A 23,119-nucleotide genomic window follows, 5' to 3' on the forward strand; every position below is an offset into this window, starting at 1 on the left:
TGGCCCCAAAATGAAAATAAATAAGAGTAACCTAATTAAGTTTTATTTGAGGAAGAATGGTTAACTGACTCCTTAAAAATGAATCAGCTTTGTTGATGACAAATAATTTATATTCATCATAGTAAGTTCAAACAGTATAAAGGGGTATGTAATGAAAAGCACATCTTCCCACTTAAATCCCTCCCCTGTTTTCCCAGAGGTCACCACTGTTAGCAGGTCTTATGTATCATTTCATGAGCTGTATTTTTATGTATTTAATTCTTCCTTTATAGCCCCTTACCACCTTCCTATCTAATATACATATCTGTATGTCATGGTGATAGTTTCCTAAAATCCATTAGAGCTATATGTACTTCATTCACTTTAAGGGTCTGTTGTACAAAGAGACCATGGCTTATTTTCATAAAATCAAGAGATGTTGAATTGTGTCTAGTCTTTTAGGTTTGATATTGCAATGACTCTGCACTAATATTCCTAGCATTTTTAAGAAATAAAACCTTATATATTAATAGTTTGTCTATAAGGTATATACCTATAGGTGAAATTGCTGGTGTGTGCATTTAGAATTTTGACATATGCTGCTGAAGTTCTTTTTAACGTGCTCCTGATTTAAAGACTTTTTGATCTATGCAGTTTTATTCTTGTGTCTGTCCATTATTGATATGTTGCTGAACTTTTGACTTTTGCCATTATGGTAGTTGAATAAAAGGCAAACAGAAGCTGAACTTGATGGCAGTGTCTTGAAGTCTCTGATTGCTATTTGTTTCTAGTAGTTCTTGGGTGGAGCTGGTATGCGCCAGTGTGGTCAATGTGGCTTGTTTTTAATGTAGTATGAAACAGCCAATTCTTTTTATAACTAAATCAAATAATGATGAAATCAGATACAGATCTTCTAACAGTGTCCGAATATTTTTGACATGTAACTCTTAGCTAGTAATGTTCCTCCAGCTGGATTTTGTTTTTCTTTCCTGCTTTTCTATTTTTTCTGATTTTCTTATCAGTTGATTTCACTTTTGATCTATTTTTTAGTAACCACTGCAGATTTTGTAAGCAGTAAATACAACATATTAATCAACAAAAATTAGAAAAGGGAAGGAAACGGAAAAAATTTTAAATTATTTCATATCATTTCTTTTTTTTTTCTTTTTCCTTTTTTTTATAATATTTTTTATTTAAACACCTTGGCTACAAACATGATTGTGGTTGGGTTTCAGTCATATAAGATGACACCCCCCATCACCAGTGTAACATTCCCACCACCAATGACCCAAATATCCCTCCTCCCCTCCCCGCCCCCACCTGTACTCTAGGCAGGCTTTCTATTTTCCTTATATATTCTCATTGTTAGGATAGTTCGCAATGTAATTTCTCTAACTAAACTCATCACTCTTTGTGGTGAGGTTCATTAAGTGGGCTGTAACTTCTAGCCCTCTTCTCTTTTGTCTCTGAAAAGTGTTGACACGTCTTTTATTTTTCTTAAAACCCATAGATGAGTGAGACCATTCTCCATCTTTGTCTTTCTCTATGACTTATTTCACTCAGCATAATAGATTCCATGTATATCCATGTATAGGAAAATTTCATAACTTCATCTCTCCTGACGGCTGTATAATATTCCATTGTGTATATGTACCACAGTTTCTTTAGCTGTTCATCTGTTGAAGGGCATCTTGATTGTTTCTAGAGTCTTGCTATGGAAAATAGTGCTGCAATAAATATAGGTGTAAGAAAGGGGTTTTTGTATTGTATTTTTGTGTTCCTAGGGTATATTCCTAGGAGTGGTATAGCTAAATCATATGGGAGCTCAATTTCCAGTTTTTGGAGGAATCTCCATATATCGCTCTCCAGAAAGGTTGAACTAGTCAGCATACCCACCAGCAGTGGATAAGAGTTCCTGTCTCACCACATCCCCAGCAACACTGCTTGTTCTCATTCTATGTGATGTGTGTCAATCTCTGTGGTGTGAGGTGGTACCTTATAGTTGTTTTGATTTGCATCTCCCTCATGATTAGTGATATGGAGCACTTTTTCATGTGCCTTTTGGCCATTTGTATTTCTTCTTGATCAAAGTGTCTGTCCATTTCTTCTCCCTATATTTTGATGGGATTAGATGTTTTTTTCTTGTTAAGTTCTGTCAGTGCCCTGTATATTTTCGATATTAGCCCCTTATCTGATGGGTATTGGGTGAATAGTTTCTCCCACTCAGTGGGTGGCTCTTGTATCCTGGGCACTATTTTCTTCGAGGTGCAGAAGCTTCTCAGCTTAATATATTCCCATCTATTAATCTCTGCTTTCACTTGCTTGGAGAGTGCCGTTTCCTCCTTGAAGATGTCTTTAGTCTCAATGTCATGGAGTGTTATACCTATGTGTTGTTCTGTATACCTTATGGTTTCAGGTCTGATATCGAGGTCTTTCATCCATTTGGATTTTACCTTCGTACATAATGTTAGCTGGGGGTCTAAGTTCGCTTTTTGGCAAGTGGCTAGCCAGTTTGCCAACACCACTTTTTGAAGAGGCTTTCTTTGCTCCATTTACAGGGGTCTTCAAAGTACAGCCCGTGGGCCACATATTGTATTTATTCCCATTTTGTTTCTTCACTTCTTTTTTTTTTTTTTTTTTTTTTTTTTTGGTTTTTTTGGGCCACACCCTGTGACGCTCAGGGGTTACTCCTGGCTATGCGCTCAGAAGTTGCTCCTGGCTTCTTGGGGGACCATATGGGACGCCGGGGGATCGAACCGCGGTCCGTCCTAGGCTAGCGCAGGCAAGGCAGGCACCTTACCTCCAGCGCCACCGCCCGGCCCCAGTGTTTCTTCACTTCTAAATAAGATATATGCAGTGTGCATAGAAATTTGTTCATAATTTTTGTTTTTACTATAATTTGGTCCTCCAACAGTCTGAAGGACAGTGAACTGGCTCCCTGTTTAAAAAGTTTGAGGACCCCTGATTTAGGACTTCTTGCTCCTTTATCAAAGATTAGATGATTGTATGTCTGGGGAACATTCTCTGAGTACTCAAGTCTATTCCACTGATCTGAGGGTCTGTCTTTATTCCAATACCATGCTGTTTTGATAACTGTTGCTTTGTAATACAGTTTAAAGTTGGGGAAAGTAATGCCTCCCATATTCTTTTTCTCAATAATTGCTTTGGCTATTCGAGGGTGTTTATTGTTCCAAATGAATTTCAAAAGTGCCTAATTCACTTCTTTGAAAAATGTCCTAGGTACCTTTAGAGGAATCGCATTAAATCTATACAATGCTTTGAGGAGTATTGCCATTTTAATGATGTTAATCCTGCCAATCCATGAGCAGGGTATATATTTTCATTTCCATGTGTCCTCTCTTATTTCTTGGAGCAGAGTTTTATAGTTTTCTTTGTATAGGTCCTTCACATATTTAGTCAAGTTGACTCCAAGATATTTGAGTTTGTGTGGCACTAATGTGAATGGGATTGTCCATTTCTTCTCTATTATTATTAGTGTATAAAAAGGCCATTGATTTTTGTGTGTTAGTTTTGTAGCCTGCGTTGCTATATGAGTATTGTTTCAAGAAGTTTTTTGGTAGAGTCTTTAGGGTTTTCTAAGTAGAGTATCATGTCATTTGCAAACAGGGACTTCTTCCTTTCCTATCTGGATGTCCTTGATATCTTTTTCTTGCCTGATCGCTATAGCAAGGACTTCCAGTGCTATGTTGAATGGGAGTGGTGAAAGAAGACAGCCTTGCCTTGTGCCAGAATTAAGAGGGAATTCTTTTAGTTTTTCTCCATTGAGGACAATATTTGCCACTGGCTTGTGGAAGATGGCTTTAACTATATTCAGAAAGATTCCTTCCATTCCCATCTTGCTGAGAGTTTTGATCAAGAATGGGTGTTGGGCCTTATCAAATGCTTTCTCTGTGTCTATTGATATGATCATGTGATTTTTATTTTTCTTGTTGTTGATATTGTGTATTTTGTTAATAGATTTGCGGATGTTAAACCATTCTTGTATTCCTGGGATGAAACCTACTTGATCGTAGTAGATAATCTTCTTAATGAGGCATTGAATCCTATTTGCCAGGATGTTGTTGAGGATCTTTGCATCTGTGTTCATCCGCAATATTGGTCTGTAATTTTCTTTTTTTGATAGCATTCTGTCTGGTTTAGATATCAAGGTGATGTTGGCTTCATAAAAGCTATTTGGAAGTGTTCCTGTTTTTTGTGATTTCATGGAAGAGTCTTGCCAGGATTTTTAGTAGTTCCTCTTGGAAGGTTTGAAAGAATTCATTAGTGAATCCATCTGGGCCTGGGCTTTTGTTTTTGGTTACCGTTTTAATTTCATCAATAGTGATGGGGTTGTTTAGATATGCTACATCCTCTTTATTCAACTGTGGGAGGTTTTAAGAGTCCAAGAATTTATCCATTTCTTCCAGGTTCTCATTTTTAGTGGCATAGAGTTTCTCAAAGTAGTTTCTTATTACCCTTTGAATCTCTGCCATATCAGTAGTGATATCTCCTTTTTCATTCCTAATACGAGTTATCAAGTTTCTCTCTCTCTCTGTTAGTTTTGCCAGTTGTCTATCAATCTTGTTTATTTTTTCAAAGAACCAACTTCTGCTTTTGTTGATCTTTTGGATTTGGGTTTCCACTTCATTGATTTCTGCTCTCAGCTTTGTTATTTCCTTCTGTCTCCCTATTTTTGGGTCCTTTTGTTGAGCACTTTCTAATTCTATGAGCTGTGTCATTGAGCTATTCAGGTAGACCTCTTCTTCCTTCCTGATGTGTGCTTGCAAAGCTATAAATTTTCCTCTCAGTACTGCTTTTGCTGTGTCCCATAAGTTCTGATAGTTTGTTTCTTTATTATCATTTGTTTTCAAGAAAGTTTTGATTTCCTCTTTGATTTCATCTCGGACCCACTAGTTATTCAGTATGAGGCTGTTTAACTTCCAGGTGTTAAAGTTTTTCTTCTGTGTCCCTTTGGAATTCACATATAATTTCAGAGCCTTGTGGTCAGTGAAGGTAGCCTGCAAAATTTCTATGCTCTTGATATTATGGAGGTATGTTTTATGTGCCAGCATGTAGTCTATCCTGGAGAATGTCCCATGTACATTGGAGAAAAATATGTATCCAGGTTTCTGGGGATGGAGTGTCCAATATATATCTACTAGGCCTTTTCTTCCATTTCTCTTCTCAGATCTAGTATATTCTTGTTAGGTTTCAGTCTGGTTGACCTATCCAGTGTTGACAAAGCCATGTTGAGGTCCCCCTCAATTATTGTGTTGTTATTGATATTATTTTTTAGATTTGTCAACAATTGTATTAGATATTTTGCTGGCCCCTCATTTGGTGCATATATGTTTAGAAGAGTGATTTCTTCCTGCTGTACATACCCCTTGATTAATACAGTGTCCATCTTTGTCTCTTACAACTTTTCTGAGTATAAAGTTTGCATCATCTGATATTCGGATGGCCACTCCAGCTTTTTTATGGGTGTTGTTTGCTTGGATAATTTTCCTCCAGCCTTTTATTTTGAGTCTATGTTTGTTCTGACTACTCAGGTGTGTTTCTTGTAGGCAGCAGAAGGTTGGATTGAGTTTTTTGATCCATTTAGCCACTCTGAGTCTCTTAACTGGTGCATTTAGTCCATTGACATTGAGAGAAAGAATTGTCCTCAGATTTAATGCCATCTTTATATCGAAATTTGGTGTGTCTGTTGGTCAGTCTTGTCTTAAAGTAGGTCATTCAGTTTTTCTTTTAAGACTGGTTTTGAGTTTGTAAAGTTTCTGAGCTGTTGTCTGTCTGTGAAACCATGTATTGTTCCTTCAAACCTGAAAGTGAGTTTTGCTGGATACAGTATTCTAGGCAAAGCATTTATTTCATTGAGTTTTGTCACTATGTCCCACCACTGCTTTCTGGCCTTGAGTGTTTCTGGTGACAGGTCTGCTGTAAATCTCAAGGATGTTCCCTTGAATGTAATTTCCCTTTTTGATCTTGCTGCTTTCAGAATTCTGTCTCTATCTGTGGGATTCGTCATTGTGACTAGGATGTGTCTTGGGGTATTTTTTTCTGGGGTCTCTATTGGTTGGTACTCTTCGGGCATGCAGGATTGTATCGCTTATATTCTTTAGCTCTGGAAGTTTCTCTTTAATGATGTTCTTGACTGTTGATTCTTCCTGGAAATTTTCTTCCTGGGTCTCTGGGACTCCAATGATTCTTAAGTTGTTTCTGTTGAGCTTATCATAGACTTCTGTTTTCATCTGTTCCCATTCATTGACTTATTTTTCCATTGTCTGTTCATGTGCTTTAAGTTTTTTGTCCAATCTCTCCCACTGTATGGAGTGTTATTTATCTCATCTCATTCTCATTCTCATTCTCAGCTTCTGTTACTCTCTTGGAGAGCTCATCCATTTTGTCATTCAAATCGTATACTGAGTTTTTTTTTAGGCTTGTTATTTGACCTGTTATTTCAATTTGGAGTTTTCTGATTTCTGTCTTCATATTTTCTTGGTTATTATTAGTGTTCTGTTCAACTCAATCCATGGTTTCTTTGAGTTCTTTGAGCATCTTCCATATTTCTTGTCTAAATCCTTATCTGAGTGATTGATTAGGTGGTTGGCTGTTTTTTGGTCATCAGAATTGTCATCTTCATTCTCCATGTCTGATGCTGACCTGCGTTGTTTCCCCATTATCACACTTGTATTGTGGGTTTTTCTTCATGTTGTGGTGGTATTCATCCGCTAAATGATGTGTGCGGCCATGCTCCTCTGGCTCCGCCCTTTCTTGGTGGGTCGACTTGCCTCCAAGGAAAGGGAGCCCTCCATGGATGAAACCTCACACAGGATCAAATCTTAGGCCCAAGCACACAGCAGAGAAGACAGTGTGGAGAGAAATGCTGGGCTTCAGTGATCCAGCACAGTCCCTATAGTGATTTTTTTTTCTTTTTATTGCAGTGGCTCTTCTGGAGCCTCTGGGAGAGCTTTTTTTTCTGGGCCCTTTTGGGCCCACTCCCAAGAGGTTCAGGAGACAGGTCAGTGGAAAAACATGCACAGGCAACACTCACAGTTTCTCACAGTCAGGAACCACTGGGCAGACGTAGATTTTCACAGCCTGACATCACAACCAGGGAACCTACCTTTCTACAGAATACTGCGGATAACCGGTTTTCATGGTCAGACACAGTTCCTTGGCATTCTGGCCCGTGGAAGAGCCTCTGGGAGAGCTATTTTTCCGGCCCTTTTTGGCTCACTCCCAAGAGGTTCAGGAGACAGGACAGTGGAAAAACAAGCACAGGCAACACTCACAGTTTCTCACAGTCGGGAACCACTGGGCTATTTTCATATCATTTGTAACAACTCTGGTCTTTTTGTTAATATTTGAACAAAATATCATGTGTTCTTTTTTTTTTTTTTCTGAGACTTTCAGTAGACCAATAAGAGCTACAGATCAAAAACAATTCCTGGCACAAAAATAATTTATGAAATACATAACGATACATGCATTACTTTTGACTTCCTCCCCCCCCCCCCGCCCTTCGATTTTAGATTATTTCCCCTTTATGGAATAACATGAAATAGCCTTCCCAAAACAAATGTAACTCATCTTCTGTTGTTGACAATAAATTTGAAGTTAATAAGCCCTGTGTGATCTATGGACTTAACACTGCCTATTCAGGCCATAGTTGAACAAATGGCTAACCATAAATTAAAAGTTGTTAAATGTATTTTCACAAAGAGCTATCAGAACTGGGGAGTGAATCATATCTATTTTTTTTTGTTGATGTTTTGTTTTTTGGGCCACACCCATTTGATGCTCAGGGGTTACTCCTGGCTAAGCGCTCAGAAATTGCCTCTGTCTTGGGGGGACCATATGGGACGCCGGGGGATCGAACCGCGGTCCTTCCTTGGCTAGCGCTTGCAAGGCAGACACCTTACCTCTAGCGCCACCTCACCGCCCCTCCCCATATGTATTTCTTTATATCAGATTTAACTGTAGCTCCCATTTTAATCTGTCAGTTGTCATTTTGACTTTATCAGTACTTTTTTCTTGACAGGTTGCTTGTACACACTTAGATGTGGATTTAGTCTGCATAACTGTAACAGAGAAACTACCATTTTACTTCAAAAGACCCCCTATTAATGTGGTAAGTCTAATACTTTCGACTTTATGCTTAATCTATAGAAATTTGTGTAAACAAATTGGAAAGGGAACAGAGAAATAAGTGTTCTTAGAAAGCAAATCTGAAGCCAGGTAATTAATTTAGGAAACAGAACTAACTAAAAGAAGAAAGCAATTTTAAGATTTAAAAATTTAAGTAGGGGCTGGAGAGATAGCATGGTTGTAAGACGTTTGCCTTACATGCAGAAGGATGGTGGTTCAAATCCCGGCATCCCATATGATCCCCTGGGCCTGCCAGGAGCGATTTCTGAGCATAGAGCCAGGAGTAACCCCTGAACACTGCCTGGAGTGACCCAAAAAACAAACAAACAAACAAAAATCTAGTAAGTTATCAAGACTTTTTGAAAGGCCTTAGAAACCAAAATATCTGAAGACTGTATTAAAGGACAGCTAATAATTATTTCTGTTGGAAGTCTAAACATTGAACATTCAAGGGACAGAACAGTAAAGAAGGGAAAAGGGAAAAGTTAGAGGGCTCCTTAGGCACCAGCGACCAAAGTTGCCAGAGAGAGCAGGGCCTGGAGTGTATTGTCTTCTGGACTAGAAGACAAACCTTGGAGGTGTGACCATAGAACTAAGATTACCAGGGTGTGTGGGGGAGGGGGTGAATAGAAGGAAATGGAATAGTTCCAGATCCTCCAGAAAGGATCTGGAGACAGAAGTGAAGGGTTTCAGCACATTGAAGCTGGTATTGTAACCTGTATACCAAAAGCACAATTATATTACACAGTAAAATCACCCCAAGCATCATATCTCCAAGCCCAGGTGAACAAGTCTGAATCAGGGTCACATGCGAAATAATCCAAACTAGGCTGATGGTGAATATGTATAGTCTGGCAGTCTTCTACCTTGTATCTCCAACCAGCTGCTTGCCAGAACTGCCTTTTTTTATTGAGTACGGAGACCACCCCTGGGTGGAGCAATAAGGACAGTGTAAGGACAGACAGCTCAGGCTATCCTGAGACAGTCCCATCCTTGTTTCCAAGTAAGACAGTCTCTGTTTTGGGGATAAACCCAAGTTGTAAACCAACATACAAAGGAACCAGGGATGATCTTTGTTTTAAGTAAAGTAGCCTAACATTGTACCAAAAATTAAAAATTGAAGGATGTGAATAAATGAATCACTTGCATTAAATCATGCTCATTCACCCAGAAACACAGGTTTCTTTCATAATAACCTAATTGGTGGTCATGTGTCAGGGGACTGTTCATTTTTTTCTCTGCTATAAAACTGTTCCTGCTACCTTTCATAGCATTATTTCCTCTCTTCTTTATCTTCCATCCGTCCGACATTCTAAGTCTCATTCCTTTACAAGGTTAGATTATTTCCTGTTGATTACTATAGGATCAGCACAGTTGCCAGCTATTTGCATTAGTAGCCAGATCCTAGGATGGATCAAGATGTTATAGAAGGATTTAACTCATACATGGAATCCCATACATGATGGGAAAGAGAAAAATGTGTTGTTCTTTCAAAATAGCTCCCCTTGCCCTGTTTTTTTTTTTTTAATATTTGTAAAATAAAATATTCTTCAATTTCTGTTTTTGTGTTTGGTACTAATTTGATTCTGAGAATAAATGAAGAAAATAAGGGGAGAAAATTGATCTACATGGTATGGAAAAATCATTCCATATAGAACACTTTAAGTTGGCTCTTTTCTACCCTTAGAAATGTTACTAAAATTGCACATAAAGTACCAAAAAAATTTTTTAAAGTTGTTTTTCTTAAAAAAACTTTCAAGTGAGGAACTTGAGCAGTGGCATAGTAGGTAGGGTGTTTGCCTTGCATGCTGCCGACCTGTATTCAATACCCAGCATCCCTGTGGTCCCTCGAACCTGCCAGTAGTAATTTCTGAGCACAGAGCCAAGAGTAACCCCTGAGTGCCACCAGTGTGGCTCCAAAACAAACAAACAAACAAAAAACATTAAAGTGAAAATAGTACCGTAGAACAAATAATAAGCTCAAATAATTGTATTTCTTGTTATATTTTTCAGTTAAATAAGTAAACATTAAAATAATCCTTGAATCATACCACTAGATATCTTTAGATACCATCGAGTATACCATATAGACCATATACATACACCATAAAGTATACCATGGAACTGGAGTTTTATATTGCTTGGTGGTTCATTCATCAAACATGCTTAACTGGAAGTTAGCAAGGAAAAGCCTGTCAACTCTTAAGTCACAAGCTTAGGGCCCAGATTTGACCAACTCCCTGTCAAATGAGATCTTTGATATGTCCCCACTGCCTGTCATAAAGGACACAAACTAATCAGGAACCACACTCTTGTTGTCTTTGGCCTCACATGTTTTCTTACCAAATAGCAATGTCTGTCTCCAGGAATTTGCCAAGTCTTTTTTGAGGCAGGGATTAAAGAGAGTTTAAATTAGGGGCTTCACATACCCAGTATGCTTAGTAGTTACTCTGGGTTAGTGCTCTTTGGCTGCTCTCAATTGTGCTTCAGGTACCATGTTGTGCCAGGAATTGGCCCTGCACCCCCATTTGAGGGGTTCTTCGTATTTATGAAGAACACACTTCAGCTGTTTGAGCTATGTCCCTGGCTCTCTGCCAAGGCTTTTTACTCTCCTCACACTGCCAGTCCAGTTTGTTATTTTTTGTGGGGGGGGGGGTGTCAGAACTTTAAAAAATATGGAATGCTTCACGAATTTTCATGTCTTCCTTGTGCAGGGGCCATGCTAATCTTCTCTGTATCATTCCAATTTTAGTATATGTGCTGCCGAAGCGAGCACAACCAGTCCAGTTTTTATGTGATGGCAATGCACAGGGACTTGCTGATCAACTTTCAACTTTTTGTTTTCCTCCTTTTTCTTCACTTTAATGACCAGGAAGGCTGTTTTCTAGATGACTCTGAGTAAAGGTACATGCAATCCCAGGCACTTGGTTGCGGGAAGAGCAAAGTGTATGAGCCTGAGACCAGGTCCCTGAAATGCTCAGCAGTGTATTGCATAGAATTCTTCATGACCCCTACAGCAGTGTTAAAGGAGCTTTCCTGAGGTTATTTAGATGAAGGTTATCAGTTGTGTTCTAAAGAACAGGCCCTGCTTTTCAATTCAGATTATGGCAGCAACTGTACATTGTCCTTTCTCCATTACTCCAAAACTACAAAAGATTCCTTCCTAAAATTTGATTAGCCAGTCAAGTGACTCTAGATCTCTCATAGCAGATCTATGAGAGGAACCTGCTGGTCCTCTCTCAGTAAATAGCAATCATCATACAGGAAGCATATGAAGTGAGGGGAGTGGGTGGCTGGAAGAAAAACAAACTCAGACTTCCAGCTAACACCATATACAATGGTAAAATGCAAATGGATTAAAGACCTTGATATCAGACCTGAAACCATAAGGTATATAGAATAACACGTAGATAAAACACTCCAGTACGTTGAAACTAAAGGCATCTTCAAGGAAGAAACAGCACTCTCCAAACAAGTCGAAGCAGAGATACACAAATGGGACTATATTAAGCTGAGAAGCTTCTGCACCTCAAAGGAAATAATGCCTAGGATACAAAAGCCACCCACAGAATGGGAGAAGCTATTCACCCAATACCCATCAGATAAGGGGCTTATCTAAGATATACAAGGTACTGACAGAACTTAACAAGAAAAAAAACATCTAACCCCATCAAAAAACAGGGAGAAGAAATGAACAATTTCTCAAAGAAGAAATACAAATGACCAAAAGGCACATGAAAAAATGCTCCACATCACTAATCATCAGGGCCATGTAAATCAAAACAACAATAAGGCACCATCTCACCCCACAGAAACTGGCACACATCACAAAGAATAAGGACAATCAGTGCTGGCAGGGCTGTGGAGAGAAAGGAACTCTCATTCACTGCTGGTGAGAATGTCATGTTGTCCAGCCCTTATGGAAAACAATATCGAGATTCCTCAGAAAATTGGAAATTGAGCTCCCATTTGATCCATCTGTACCACCCCTAGGAACTCAAAAATCCAATACAAAAATCCCTCTTCACACCAATAGTTATTGCAGCACTATTTACAATAGCCAGACTCTGGAAACAAGACGCCCTTCAACAGATGAATGGCTAAAGAAACTGTGGTACATATACACAATGGAATAATATGCAGCTGTCAGGAGAGATGAAGTCATGAAATTTTCCTATACAAGGATGTACATGGAATCTAGTATGCTGAGTGAAATTAGTCAGAGGGAGAGAGACACAGAATAGTCTCATTCATCTATGGGTTTTAAGAAAAATTAAAGACATTGAAGTAATTCTCAGAGATGAGGGTTGGGAGGACTGGCTCAAGATACGAAGCTCACCACAAAGAGTTGTGAGTGCAGTTAGAGAAATAACTGCTGAGATCTATCAACAATGTCAGTGAGTGAGGGATGTTGAAAGCCTGTCTAGAATACAGGTGAGGGTGGGGGAGGGAAGGGATGGGGGCATTGGTGATGGAAAGGTTGCACAAGTGAAGGCGGGTATTCTTGCTATGACTGAAACTCAACTATAATTATGTTTGTAATCATGATGTTTAAATAATTTAAAAAAATTTTAAAAAGGGATTGTGCTAGGATATTCCACTCTTCCATTTCATCCTAAGTTCAGGAAAGCTACCTTTTGATGGATATTTTTTTTACTGTATCTCATTTTCCTCTTTTAAGAATTGTTAGGAGTAAAATTTGACCAGTAAAGAGAATATGCAATATTTAACACAGTGACTGCTTTTTTTAAATCTGGTGTGAACATTTCACATATGTTGCTTAATAAAATCTAGATGATGGAATGGATGGAAACGCTGCACAGATTATTTTTAGTCTTCACATGTTGAAGTAGGCTTAAACCCAAGAAGCAGAAAAGTCCATATTCACTTATTTACCCATTTTTCTATTTAATTAAGAGTGAACACTAGAAACTTAAGAATCAGGTGTCCAGCTTGTGACTCAGCATTAATATTGATTGTGTTGGTCTGTATATATTGCTGGTATCAATATCTAACCTAGATAGAAAAGAATATATGTACATTGAAGTATGAAAATATATTCAGACAGTCACTATAAAAGCATAGTAGTGATGGGTGTTGAACAATTCAGTCTTTTTTTTTTTTTGGACACTGCTCAGTTGTGCCGAGGAGCTTTTGGGTAGCTTGTATTCCAGAAATCAAACATTACATATATACAAAAACCTCTAATCTCTTGTGCTATTTGTCCAACCCAACAATTCAGACTTGTCCATCCTTTTGTATTATTTCAGCCCTTAAGATCTTTTGTTTACAACTGTGAAAAATTAAATAGGTTTACTTAGTAAACCAAACAAAAACTTTGGGGCACAAATCACAAGTTAACCCTTTAAGGGAACAAGTGTGTCTGTGTTAGCTTTTCATAACCTTGGAATGGAGGTTCAAGTTGCTGAGCTAGAGCAGGTAAGCATATGTTTTAAGCTTTAAGATAATGAATAATTAGAAGTGACTTGACCATCCAAAAATAGCTGATTTCATGGTTTTAGAAATCCAACTTTCACACGAAAAAATTGTAAATTCCCTACAAGTTAAACTCCAGAGGAGGCTTATAAGGAATTTTGCAGTTGAAATTATGGTGTCCTGAGCCCATGGTGAAGATGACAAAAAGGACCAGAAATTATGTCATACAAATAGCATATTCTGGTGTGCTTCTGACTCCTGTTCCTTCCTCATATTCTCCATCGGAGCTGATAATTCTCACAATACCCTAGCCTCTAGGTAAAAGCCTAGTGTATTCCCATCTGAATGCTCCTGCTTTTCAACACAAAGAACACAGACCAAATCAAATTCAGATCTGTGCTGTTTTCTAATATGCCCAAGGGATGTGACCTTACTGTGTAAACCTATTTAATTTTTCACAGTTGTACACAAATGATCCTAATACACAAGGATTGACAAGTCTGGAACAGGATATAAGAAACTGGTGAAAGTAATTGTGTAATCAACTCTATTTTCTGTCTCTTCTCTTTCTCTTCAGCTTTGCTTATTTCTTGGATTTTTACCACCAATATCTGATTGATTCCAGTATCATATGCCTGCCTTGATTTAATTAGAGTCATTATGTCTTATTTCTTCATAATAAGAAATATCATCATTTAACCTAATCCAGAATCTGGTCAGAAATGCAATCAAAAACCAATCAGGCAGGCACTATCATTCTTTATGAAAAAGCTTTCTGTGAACAATCATTTAATGAGCATAAGGCAATTGTCATTACAATGGTCTTAGAAGCAGTAACTTCAGTAATGAATAAGTATATTTTATCTTTTCAAAAATGAAATATAAAGTTTTGTAAAAAGAACTATTTTAATTTTCAGTGGCACATTATCTTTAATTTTATGTCTATTTTCTAACAGTTTTAACATGAATTTTATTAATGTACCAATCAGAACTAAGTTTTTCATGAAAAGTAATTTGCTGATAATTATGTCAATTTTTTTTCTCCCACTCTACCTATACTAGCAAAAGGGATTTAAATTTTTTTATCTGGCAGAATGGGGTTGTGGGCTACTAAAATTGTACCCAGGTCTATGAATTTCCACATCTTTTACTTCCTCTTCATCCTGCTTATGGTTTAGTTCAACAGCTAGGATGTAGAAAAGAAATGTCACCTTCTTTCACTAATTAGTAGTTTGGATACTAGAAATAACCAGGGAGACAGTTAAGAATATGACTAAAGGAAGTGTTTTGATTTATCTGATTTTCAGTTGTTTTCATTCTGTTCTTTTCATTATATGAATTTTTTTCATATGCTATTTATCTATGATATATTAAACAGTTTTATTTAAAAGGATGTTATGTATTACAAAAAAGTATCATGATACCAACTTTTAGGTGCACTAGCTAGACAGGAAGAACAACTTACTTTGAACAGTGACACAGAGTGTCAAAATAGACCATTTTCTCTAAAAATTATCAGGGACCTGGGATGTAGCTCAGTTGTAGAACTCTTGCCTTGCATATATAAGGCTCTGGGTTTGACCCCCAACACCACAAAGAGAGAAAGATTAAATCACATGCTAAATAATAAGAAATGGGGAAAAGATGTCAAAAAAGGAGAGAAGAAGGTTGCAGTATGGAAAATAACATGTAAATGCAACTACACTAGTATCAGATGTGTAAGGGGATCTAGTATCTGGGAGCGTCAAGGTAGAAGGAAAAATTAGGGAAGGAGTAGGAGGTAAAAGAAGGTGGGGTAGAAGAAAGAATATCTGTTCAGGAAAGGAAGATGGAAGGTGCCTATTAACTACTTTGGAATTAAAGGTGGGAAAGCTTAAAGAAAGGAGGAAATACTTTTTAATTTCCTGTAAACACTTATGAATAGACCTGCAGCTCTCCTAGCCATATCCAATTTGCCCTCTAGATAATCCACTTAGACAGTTGTGCCACTTTCATTCCTTAGTTCTTTCAAAGTACCATTGAAACCAGATGACTTTGCCATTATATCATCTCCACACTAAAATCCTTCTGCCTCCCATTGCTCTTAAACTCTAAAGACCTTCATGGTTGGTTCTTCCCAATCTCTTAATATCCATTTCCATCAAAGTAACAGTATGATGACTTCTCCCTCATTCCCTCTTCCCAACATTTACCTCCTTTAACTTTCACCATGTTCTTTTTGCTATGAAAACTTCTCTACATACAGTTCTCTGAAATGCTCTCCTTCTATTTCATAAATTCCTCCATTGCCCAATTCAAAATGTGCTTATTATAGTTGAAATTTTATGTTCTTGTGTGATTACTCAATAGTATATCCTACTAAACTAGACTCTTACCAGGAAGAATCTTTCCCTTTTTTTTTTTTTATTACAATGGGCTGAATACATCCCTGTTATGAATGAATGACAATATTGAGTTAGTCAATCTGGGGGATGCTAGTTAATGGAGTGGTGGGTTTCTATATCCAACTCTTCTAGGCTGTTTTCTTACTTTGGAAGCTTTTATTTGTCATGTCTGAAGGAGTAGGAGAGGTAGTCTAGGCGGGTGTAAGGCACATGACTAATGTGTAGTGACCTTGGTTTGATCCTATGCACTACATGGTCCCTTGAGCATTACAGGAGGCAGTCCTAGAGGACCTTGGGCATTGCCAAAGGTGACCCTGGAGCCTCTGAGCACTGCCAGGGCACCTAATCTGGATAATACTGGCACTGCAAGGTTGAACCGACAGCCCAGTTGGACAAGTCTCCCTGGAAGTGACCTCAGTGCTCCCTAAGTGTCTCTTGGGAGGGACAACCAAGCCCCCCACCCCCAGTGTATTAAATAAAAGAGAAGTTTCTTTTTCTCCTGTCCAGTATATCTGGTGAGTTGGGCAAGACTTCAGTGGCCTAGGCTTCTGACTTTTTTTCTCTATGCAGAACATTCTTGAGCCTTGCTAAAAATCAAAGAGCTCTATTACCAAAGAGAGCACAGATACCAGAGAGAAATAGGTATTCTTACACATCCTGTAGGAAAAAATACCATTAAGGGATAAATGTCGACTAAGACTCCTAGCACAGTGCCAGGCATCTAGGAAATTCACAGCCCTGGTTGTCTGTATTCCTTCATTCTATCTCTATGTAGTCTAACCACTATATTCTTGGAACAGTTTTTAGCTCTTCAGTCCTTTGTCTCTTCATTCTTGGATTCAAATACCTGGTTTACTCTACAACAGATGACTTAAATGTAAGGAGAGGAGCCCCCTTTCCCTAGCCACCCCGCTGGGACTTGGCTCATTTTAACTACTTCACATTTCCTGCTTGTATGAAGTTCCACATCCTCACAGCCAAGAGAAATTCTTTTGATGAAATAGAGCCATGGTCTGTTTGTTTTCTTCTGTGGATGTTGCTATTCTGGCAAAAATTTACCTTTGTTGAAGGCTGTACCTTGGAATGCAGGAATTGTGATTGAGGGAAGGGAAGAGAAATGTTAGTGAAAATAAAGTAAAACTATGTGTTTATCCTTGACAGTTTATTTTCTTTGTTTCCTGTGTAGGCAGTTGACCGAGGGATCAGTTTTGAACTTGTCTACAGTCCTGCCATTAAAGACTCCACAATGAGAAGGTACACAATTTCCAATGCCCTCAATTTGATGCAGATCTGCAAAGGAAAGGTATGGTTCCATTATTTAAGGATGCTTTTCAAATCTTGCAGTTTATTGTTTTGAATACAGTGCAATTATCTAATTAATTCCTTTCCCTTAAAGCCAGAATTTCTGGAGGCACAAAGGGGAAAAGGATACATGTTGAAAGCTTTTATCATTCAGTAAGGAATTAATTTACTCACTGTGAAAAGAATAGTCTTAATAACAATTGTTTATCATCCATGAGTTGATTTAATGTTTTTGACCTTTTCAGCTTGTTTTCTTTTTCTTTTTTAAACTAAATTGTCTCTTAAAGAAGTGATATTTATAGAACCTTAAATGTTAAAATGTGATTACTGGTATTTGTAGAAGTCTCCTCAATTCTTTACACTTTTCATACATTAATATTGATCATTTTCTGTTTTGTAGAACATAATTATATCTAGTGCTGCAGAAAAAGTAAGTCTGGCATTAAGTACTTTGTTTCTACTTTTTTAAGTTATAGAGCTTTGAAAAGTTTCCAGGGGAGAAAATAAAATATCAATATAATGTTTATTGTATGATTTTATTTTTAATTATATTTTCTCTTTGTAAATAAAAGCTGCACAGAATTTAAAGAATAAAAATATTCCCATTTTCAGTTTCAGTTGTGTTTATATAAACCATTTTTAATTTATGCTATTACAAAATACCTTTCAAGGACATTTTTTTAAAAAGTTAAGAAACCCATTAAAATTATAAGGACTTGAATTTGATGTAATTGATTCCTTTTTTGGATGCTAAAGAACCTATTAATTTACTGCAAATTAAATCATCAAAATGTTAATGAGTAACTTCTCATGTCTATTTTTTTGTTTCATTTATTTTAGCCTTTAGAAATAAGAGGCCCATATGATGTGGCAAATTTGTATCCTTTTTTGATGAAAATGTTTTGTTGGAATTTCCTTTTGCGAAATTTAGAATTTGATATATAACAAGATATTTTATGAACCACCCTTAAATGTATTGTGCGTAGCTTCTAAAATAGGTGGCATCAGATTTCTAGATTAAGAATGAGATATAGTGGGAACAGTGAAGTCTGTATTATAAGAATTTAAGAGTTAAATTAGCTTTTTTCCAAATGCATGTTCATTTGAGCTAAGAACTGCCATAGAATTACTAGAATTGCTCTTTATTCTCTTGTGACCAGAAGAGCTGGCCATTAACGAAGTGTTAGTCTTCCTGGTTGACTTTGTGTTGAAAGCTTTAATGACTGCCTTAGAGGATTGCTCTTTGGGCTTTCTGAAACTGATGCCAAGGCTGCAGTGTCCACCAACTGCCGAGCTGTGATTCTCCATGGAGGTGAGCACATTCTTCCAATACAGTGTGTGGTCATATGACAAACCTGTCATTTCAGTTCAACGGTTGAGCCATATCTACTTTTGGGGGTTTTTTTGAGACTTAACCTTTTTGTATGTAGGGCTTACTCATGGCTCTGTGTCAGGGTTCGCTCCTAGCAGCACTCAGGAGATCATGTGTAATGCTGTATTATTGATCTAGCCCTGTGCATCTTTTTAAGTGTAAAAGGTGTTTGATTCTGTGTTACATAGCCAAGATTATTTAAAATGAATAACTTCTTATTTAAACCACTTTGGAATGTCTTCAGAATGTCTCACTAATATATTGTGCCCAATTCAGTTGTCCTGTTTCTCAGCACTCAGTATTCTTTTAGTGGTACTTCTTTGAGCAGCACAAAACAACACAGCATAATTCTTGGAAAACTCCCCACCTAGAATCTTTGGAGTCCAGGTTCTTCAGAGTTTACTTCAGGATCATCTTTTGAGGTCAATTTTGAGGTCAATTTTGAGGTCAACTGCTTCTCAATTTCAAGAACCCTCCAGACATGGTTTAGAGCTAGTCATTTCACTCTTTAACTGTCAGATCCCGCTCAACAGATCTTAGTTCAATACCTTTTACAGTGTTTTCCAAGGCAAAAAAAGCACAGAATAAGAAACCATGTTGGTTTCATGCTGATATTCCAAATATTACTAAGTTGAAATACAGAAAGCCTCTCTATTTGCTGCCTACCCCCTCACCCCGGGGCCCAGCTTTGGAAGGTATGGGTTCTACCCTTCCAAAGAAAGGAATTTCCCCAAATTAGAATATAGGTGATTTCCATGGAAGATAAGTCCTCTACCCACTATAATATTGTTCCAGCACCTCTTGAATGTCCTTTCGTTTTAGTTGCTACTGTGAGTTATAATTAGTCCATTATTATTTTTATTTAATAATAAAATAATAACTTCACTATTTAAAAAAGAATGTGGGTGATTTCAAAGTAAGATGCCTCACAGTTAAATTTTTTAGCTCATTTAACTGATTTTTTAAGTGTTCACTCTAAATCATTCCACTTTTTCATTGAAAACTGGCATAAAATCCATTTACTTGAGTTTTTTGGATTATGTTGATCTTTTAAATGCCCATTTTGTTCTCCTTGTAAATTAAATCATGCTTTAAAATAACTGGCAAAGAAGCCAGGGAGATTGACAAATGGCTTAGTGTGATTGCTTTAATGTGGAAGGCTCATAATATTCGGTCCCTGGCACTACTGGTTCCTTGAGCACCAAAACAGGAATAGACCCAGAACATCATTGCATGTGGTCTTAAAACTAACTTAAACAAATAATAAATAAGAGAGAGAGAAAGACGCAGAATGGTCTCACTCATTTATGGGTTTTAAGAAAAATGAAAGACATTCTTGCAATAATAATTTTTAGACACAAAGAGAGGAAGGCTGGAAGTTACAACCCACCTCATGAAGCTCACCACAAACAGGGATGAATTTAGTTAGAGAAATAACTACATTGTGAACTATCCTAACAGTGAGAATGTATGAGGGAAAGAAAGCCTGTCTAGAGTACAGGTGGGGATAGGATGGGGAGGAGGGAGATTTGGGACATTGGAGATGGGAATGTTGCACTGGTGATGGGTGGTGTTCTTTACATTGCTGAAACCTAAGCACAATCATGTATGTAATCAAGTTGTTTAAATAAAATATATATTAAAAAATAATAATAAAGTAAAACTTGCAAAGATGGGGCTGGAGCAATAGCACAGTGGGTAGAGTAGTTGCCTTGCACAGGCCAACAGCCAACCGGGAACAACCTGGTTCGATTCCTGGCATCCCATATGGTCCCGAGACTGCCAGGAACACTTTCTAAGCTCAGAGCTTGGAGTAATCCTTGAGCACCACAGGGTGTGGCTCAGAAAAAAAAAATCTAGCAAAGATTTAGTAATGTTGGTAAATTATTTTCAGTAAATATGAAGGTAATGCTTTACATTTCTAGAATTTTACTAAATTCTGAGCTGTTTATATATAGGTTTTTTTGTATAGGTATTTTTGACTTATATCTCCATCATAGCTAATCCTTTTCTTTTCTTCTCCTTTAATCCCTCCCTATTTTTAAGATTTAGGTTTAAATCATCCTTCATTGCACTGAGGACTTTCACAAACTTCCCTTTCAGACCTCTTTACCACTATTTTTAAACTCCTTCATACCAGCAATTGTTTTCTAAACAGAGAACATATCTTCTCTCCATATCTTTACAAATAACTTCTATCCTTCCCTTTTCCTCTTTATTGCTAAGTCTCCTCTTTGAAGATACCTTTCTTGATTCATCTAGGTAGAGTTCATCCTTGCAGGTGCTTCCATTCCTATTTCATTTGACCTCAAAGACTTTATCTCAGTGCATAGTAGGAAAATCAGATCTATTGTTTTTCATCCTTCTGTAGATAACACAGTGTTTAACCCATTGATAAATTATTTGATTTTCTTCATTCATTCTCACCTATTACATAACTAGCTAGGTGTTACTAATACAATATTTTCAGTACACTGATGTTCTCTAGTAAGGGTGCTTGCTATAAAATGAATGAATATACACATGACCCTGGCAATACAACTTATTGTATTGTAAATTGTTTGTACTGTATTAGTTTTAGCATATTCAAAACATCTGCTTTATCAAGGTCTGTAACTTCGGTTCTAGCTATATATGATGCCAAGATAGCTAATAGAAGTAACCTACTCTGCAGTTTTGCTCTTGAGGTAATCCTTAAGGATGAATAAAATGTTGCTGAGATTATTGGTATTGCTATATGTTTGGAATAAAAAATAATACCAATAAATGGCACCAGCAATCACAAGAGATTAGTCTGATTTTATTCTTTATCCTTTATTTAATCCTATACATGGATAGACATGGAAACTATTATGTTGAGTGAAATAAGTCAGTGGGAGAGAGATAGACACTCATCTGCAGGATTTAAGAAAAATAAAAGATTGCATGCTAATAATTCCCAGAGACAATAGAGATGAGGTTTGAAAGGACCAGCCCATGATATGAAGCTTACCTCAAAGATTGGTGAGAGCAGATAGTGAAATAACTAAACCAACAACTATCATGGCAATGGTAGTGAGTGAGAGAAATATAATGCCTGTCTCAAAGACAGGCAGGGGGTGGGGGAGGATGGACAATGGGGGGCATTGGTGGCAGGAAGGTTGCACTGGTGAAGGGGGGTGTACTTTTTATGACTGAAATCCAACTGTAAATATGTTTGTAATCATGGTGCTTAAATAAAGATAATTAATAAAAATACTTTTGAAATATATTTTGAAAGCCAAAAAAGAAAAAAATGGAGATATTTGTTAAACCACCTTTTTTTGTTTGACTTTGGGGTTTTTGTTTGTTTTTGTTTTGTTTTGGGTTTTTTTGGCCATACCCAGTGTAATTCAGGGCTTACTTACTTGGCCTTTATGGATTACTTCTGGAGATGCTCAGGTGACCATAGTATTGCCAAGGTCAAATCCTTATTGGAGCATGCAAGGCAAGCACCCTACCTGCTGTATTATCACTCTGACCCAACTATCTCTTTTTAATTAGTGTCTTAATTTCAAACACTGGTTTTTCTCTTTTACAGAAACTAGAAAAACTGCTTTTGGAATTATTTCCACAGTGAAAAAGCCTCGGCCATCAGAAGAAGAAGATGATTCTCATCCAGTTTGCAAAAAAGCCAAATGTGAAAGCTGACAAGACCACCCCCGCCCTGGCCCTTAACTATACTCCCTTCTTCCTTTTTATACTCCATCATCCATAGATAAAACAGTTTTCTATTCATTACTATTTCCATTTGGGCTTGAAATCAGTTGTCTATTAAAAAGTTATATTTAAACTATTAAAATAATAGTCTAGTGACGCATTTAAAAAACAATGCTGGATTAACTGAATAAATATACTTTTAAGGGAAAAAAAGAAACAACTTTCTTCGTGGCATAAGTACTAAAATAGCAGATGTAACTGAATCCATTTCAGTCTTTCAAGAGACTCTTAAAAATATTCTTTTAATGTTAAAAGTGATAAGTTACTTCAATAAAAAAGAATAAGTAGGAGAAAGGAATTCATAAAAATAAGATACATGAGTTATATCATTAAAGGTTTTTGTCAGGTTTTCTAACATTAACCACCACCACCAAGAGCAGTTGTTCCCAAGCATAAATTCAGTTCTATTATCCTGCTTAAATTTACCTGTACTTCTAATGCCAGCTCCTCAGAAGAGCACTTAACATAATAATACGTAGTCAGAATCTTGACATCTCAAGGATTGAAACAGCTCCTGCTAAGTCTTGAGACACTGAATAAATATTTACTAATTGTATTACATATTTTATAAGCTAGAATTGTGAAATGTTTTAAGAAGCTTCTTATTTAGGGGTCAGCCTGACAGCACAGTTAGTAGAGCATTTCCTTGGCATTTGGACAACCTAGGTTCAATCCCTAGTATCTCAGTGCTTCCCCAAGCTTGCTAGGAGTGATTTCTCAGTACAGAGCTGGAGTAATACCTAAGTGCCACTGGGTG

The 23,119-nt window shown here is 37.2% G+C and overlaps 1 protein-coding gene and 1 non-coding gene across 2 annotated transcripts in view; one reads left to right on the plus strand and one right to left on the minus strand.

Moving 5' to 3' along the window:
* RPP30 (ribonuclease P/MRP subunit p30) overlaps positions 1–22,498 on the plus strand; it is a 30,967-nt gene extending 8,469 nt beyond the window's left edge. Inside the window, exons 6-11 of the mRNA XM_049764338.1 lie at positions 8,024–8,113; positions 17,137–17,253; positions 17,653–17,682; positions 18,093–18,130; positions 18,485–18,564; positions 22,184–22,498. Of these exons, the coding sequence (XP_049620295.1) occupies positions 8,024–8,113; positions 17,137–17,253; positions 17,653–17,682; positions 18,093–18,130; positions 18,485–18,564; positions 22,184–22,293 (465 nt within the window). The 3' untranslated portion in view covers positions 22,294–22,498. The remainder of the gene's footprint in view (positions 1–8,023; positions 8,114–17,136; positions 17,254–17,652; positions 17,683–18,092; positions 18,131–18,484; positions 18,565–22,183) is intronic.
* LOC125995270 (U6 spliceosomal RNA) lies at positions 10,800–10,906 on the minus strand. Its single transcript, XR_007490818.1, has one exon. It is a non-coding gene; the product is annotated as a U6 spliceosomal RNA (small nuclear RNA).
* Positions 22,499–23,119: the final 621 nt, after the last annotated feature.

The sequence above is a fragment of the Suncus etruscus genome, chromosome 17 (genome assembly GCF_024139225.1).
Source record: "Suncus etruscus isolate mSunEtr1 chromosome 17, mSunEtr1.pri.cur, whole genome shotgun sequence".
NCBI classification, from domain to species: domain Eukaryota; kingdom Metazoa; phylum Chordata; class Mammalia; order Eulipotyphla; family Soricidae; genus Suncus; species Suncus etruscus.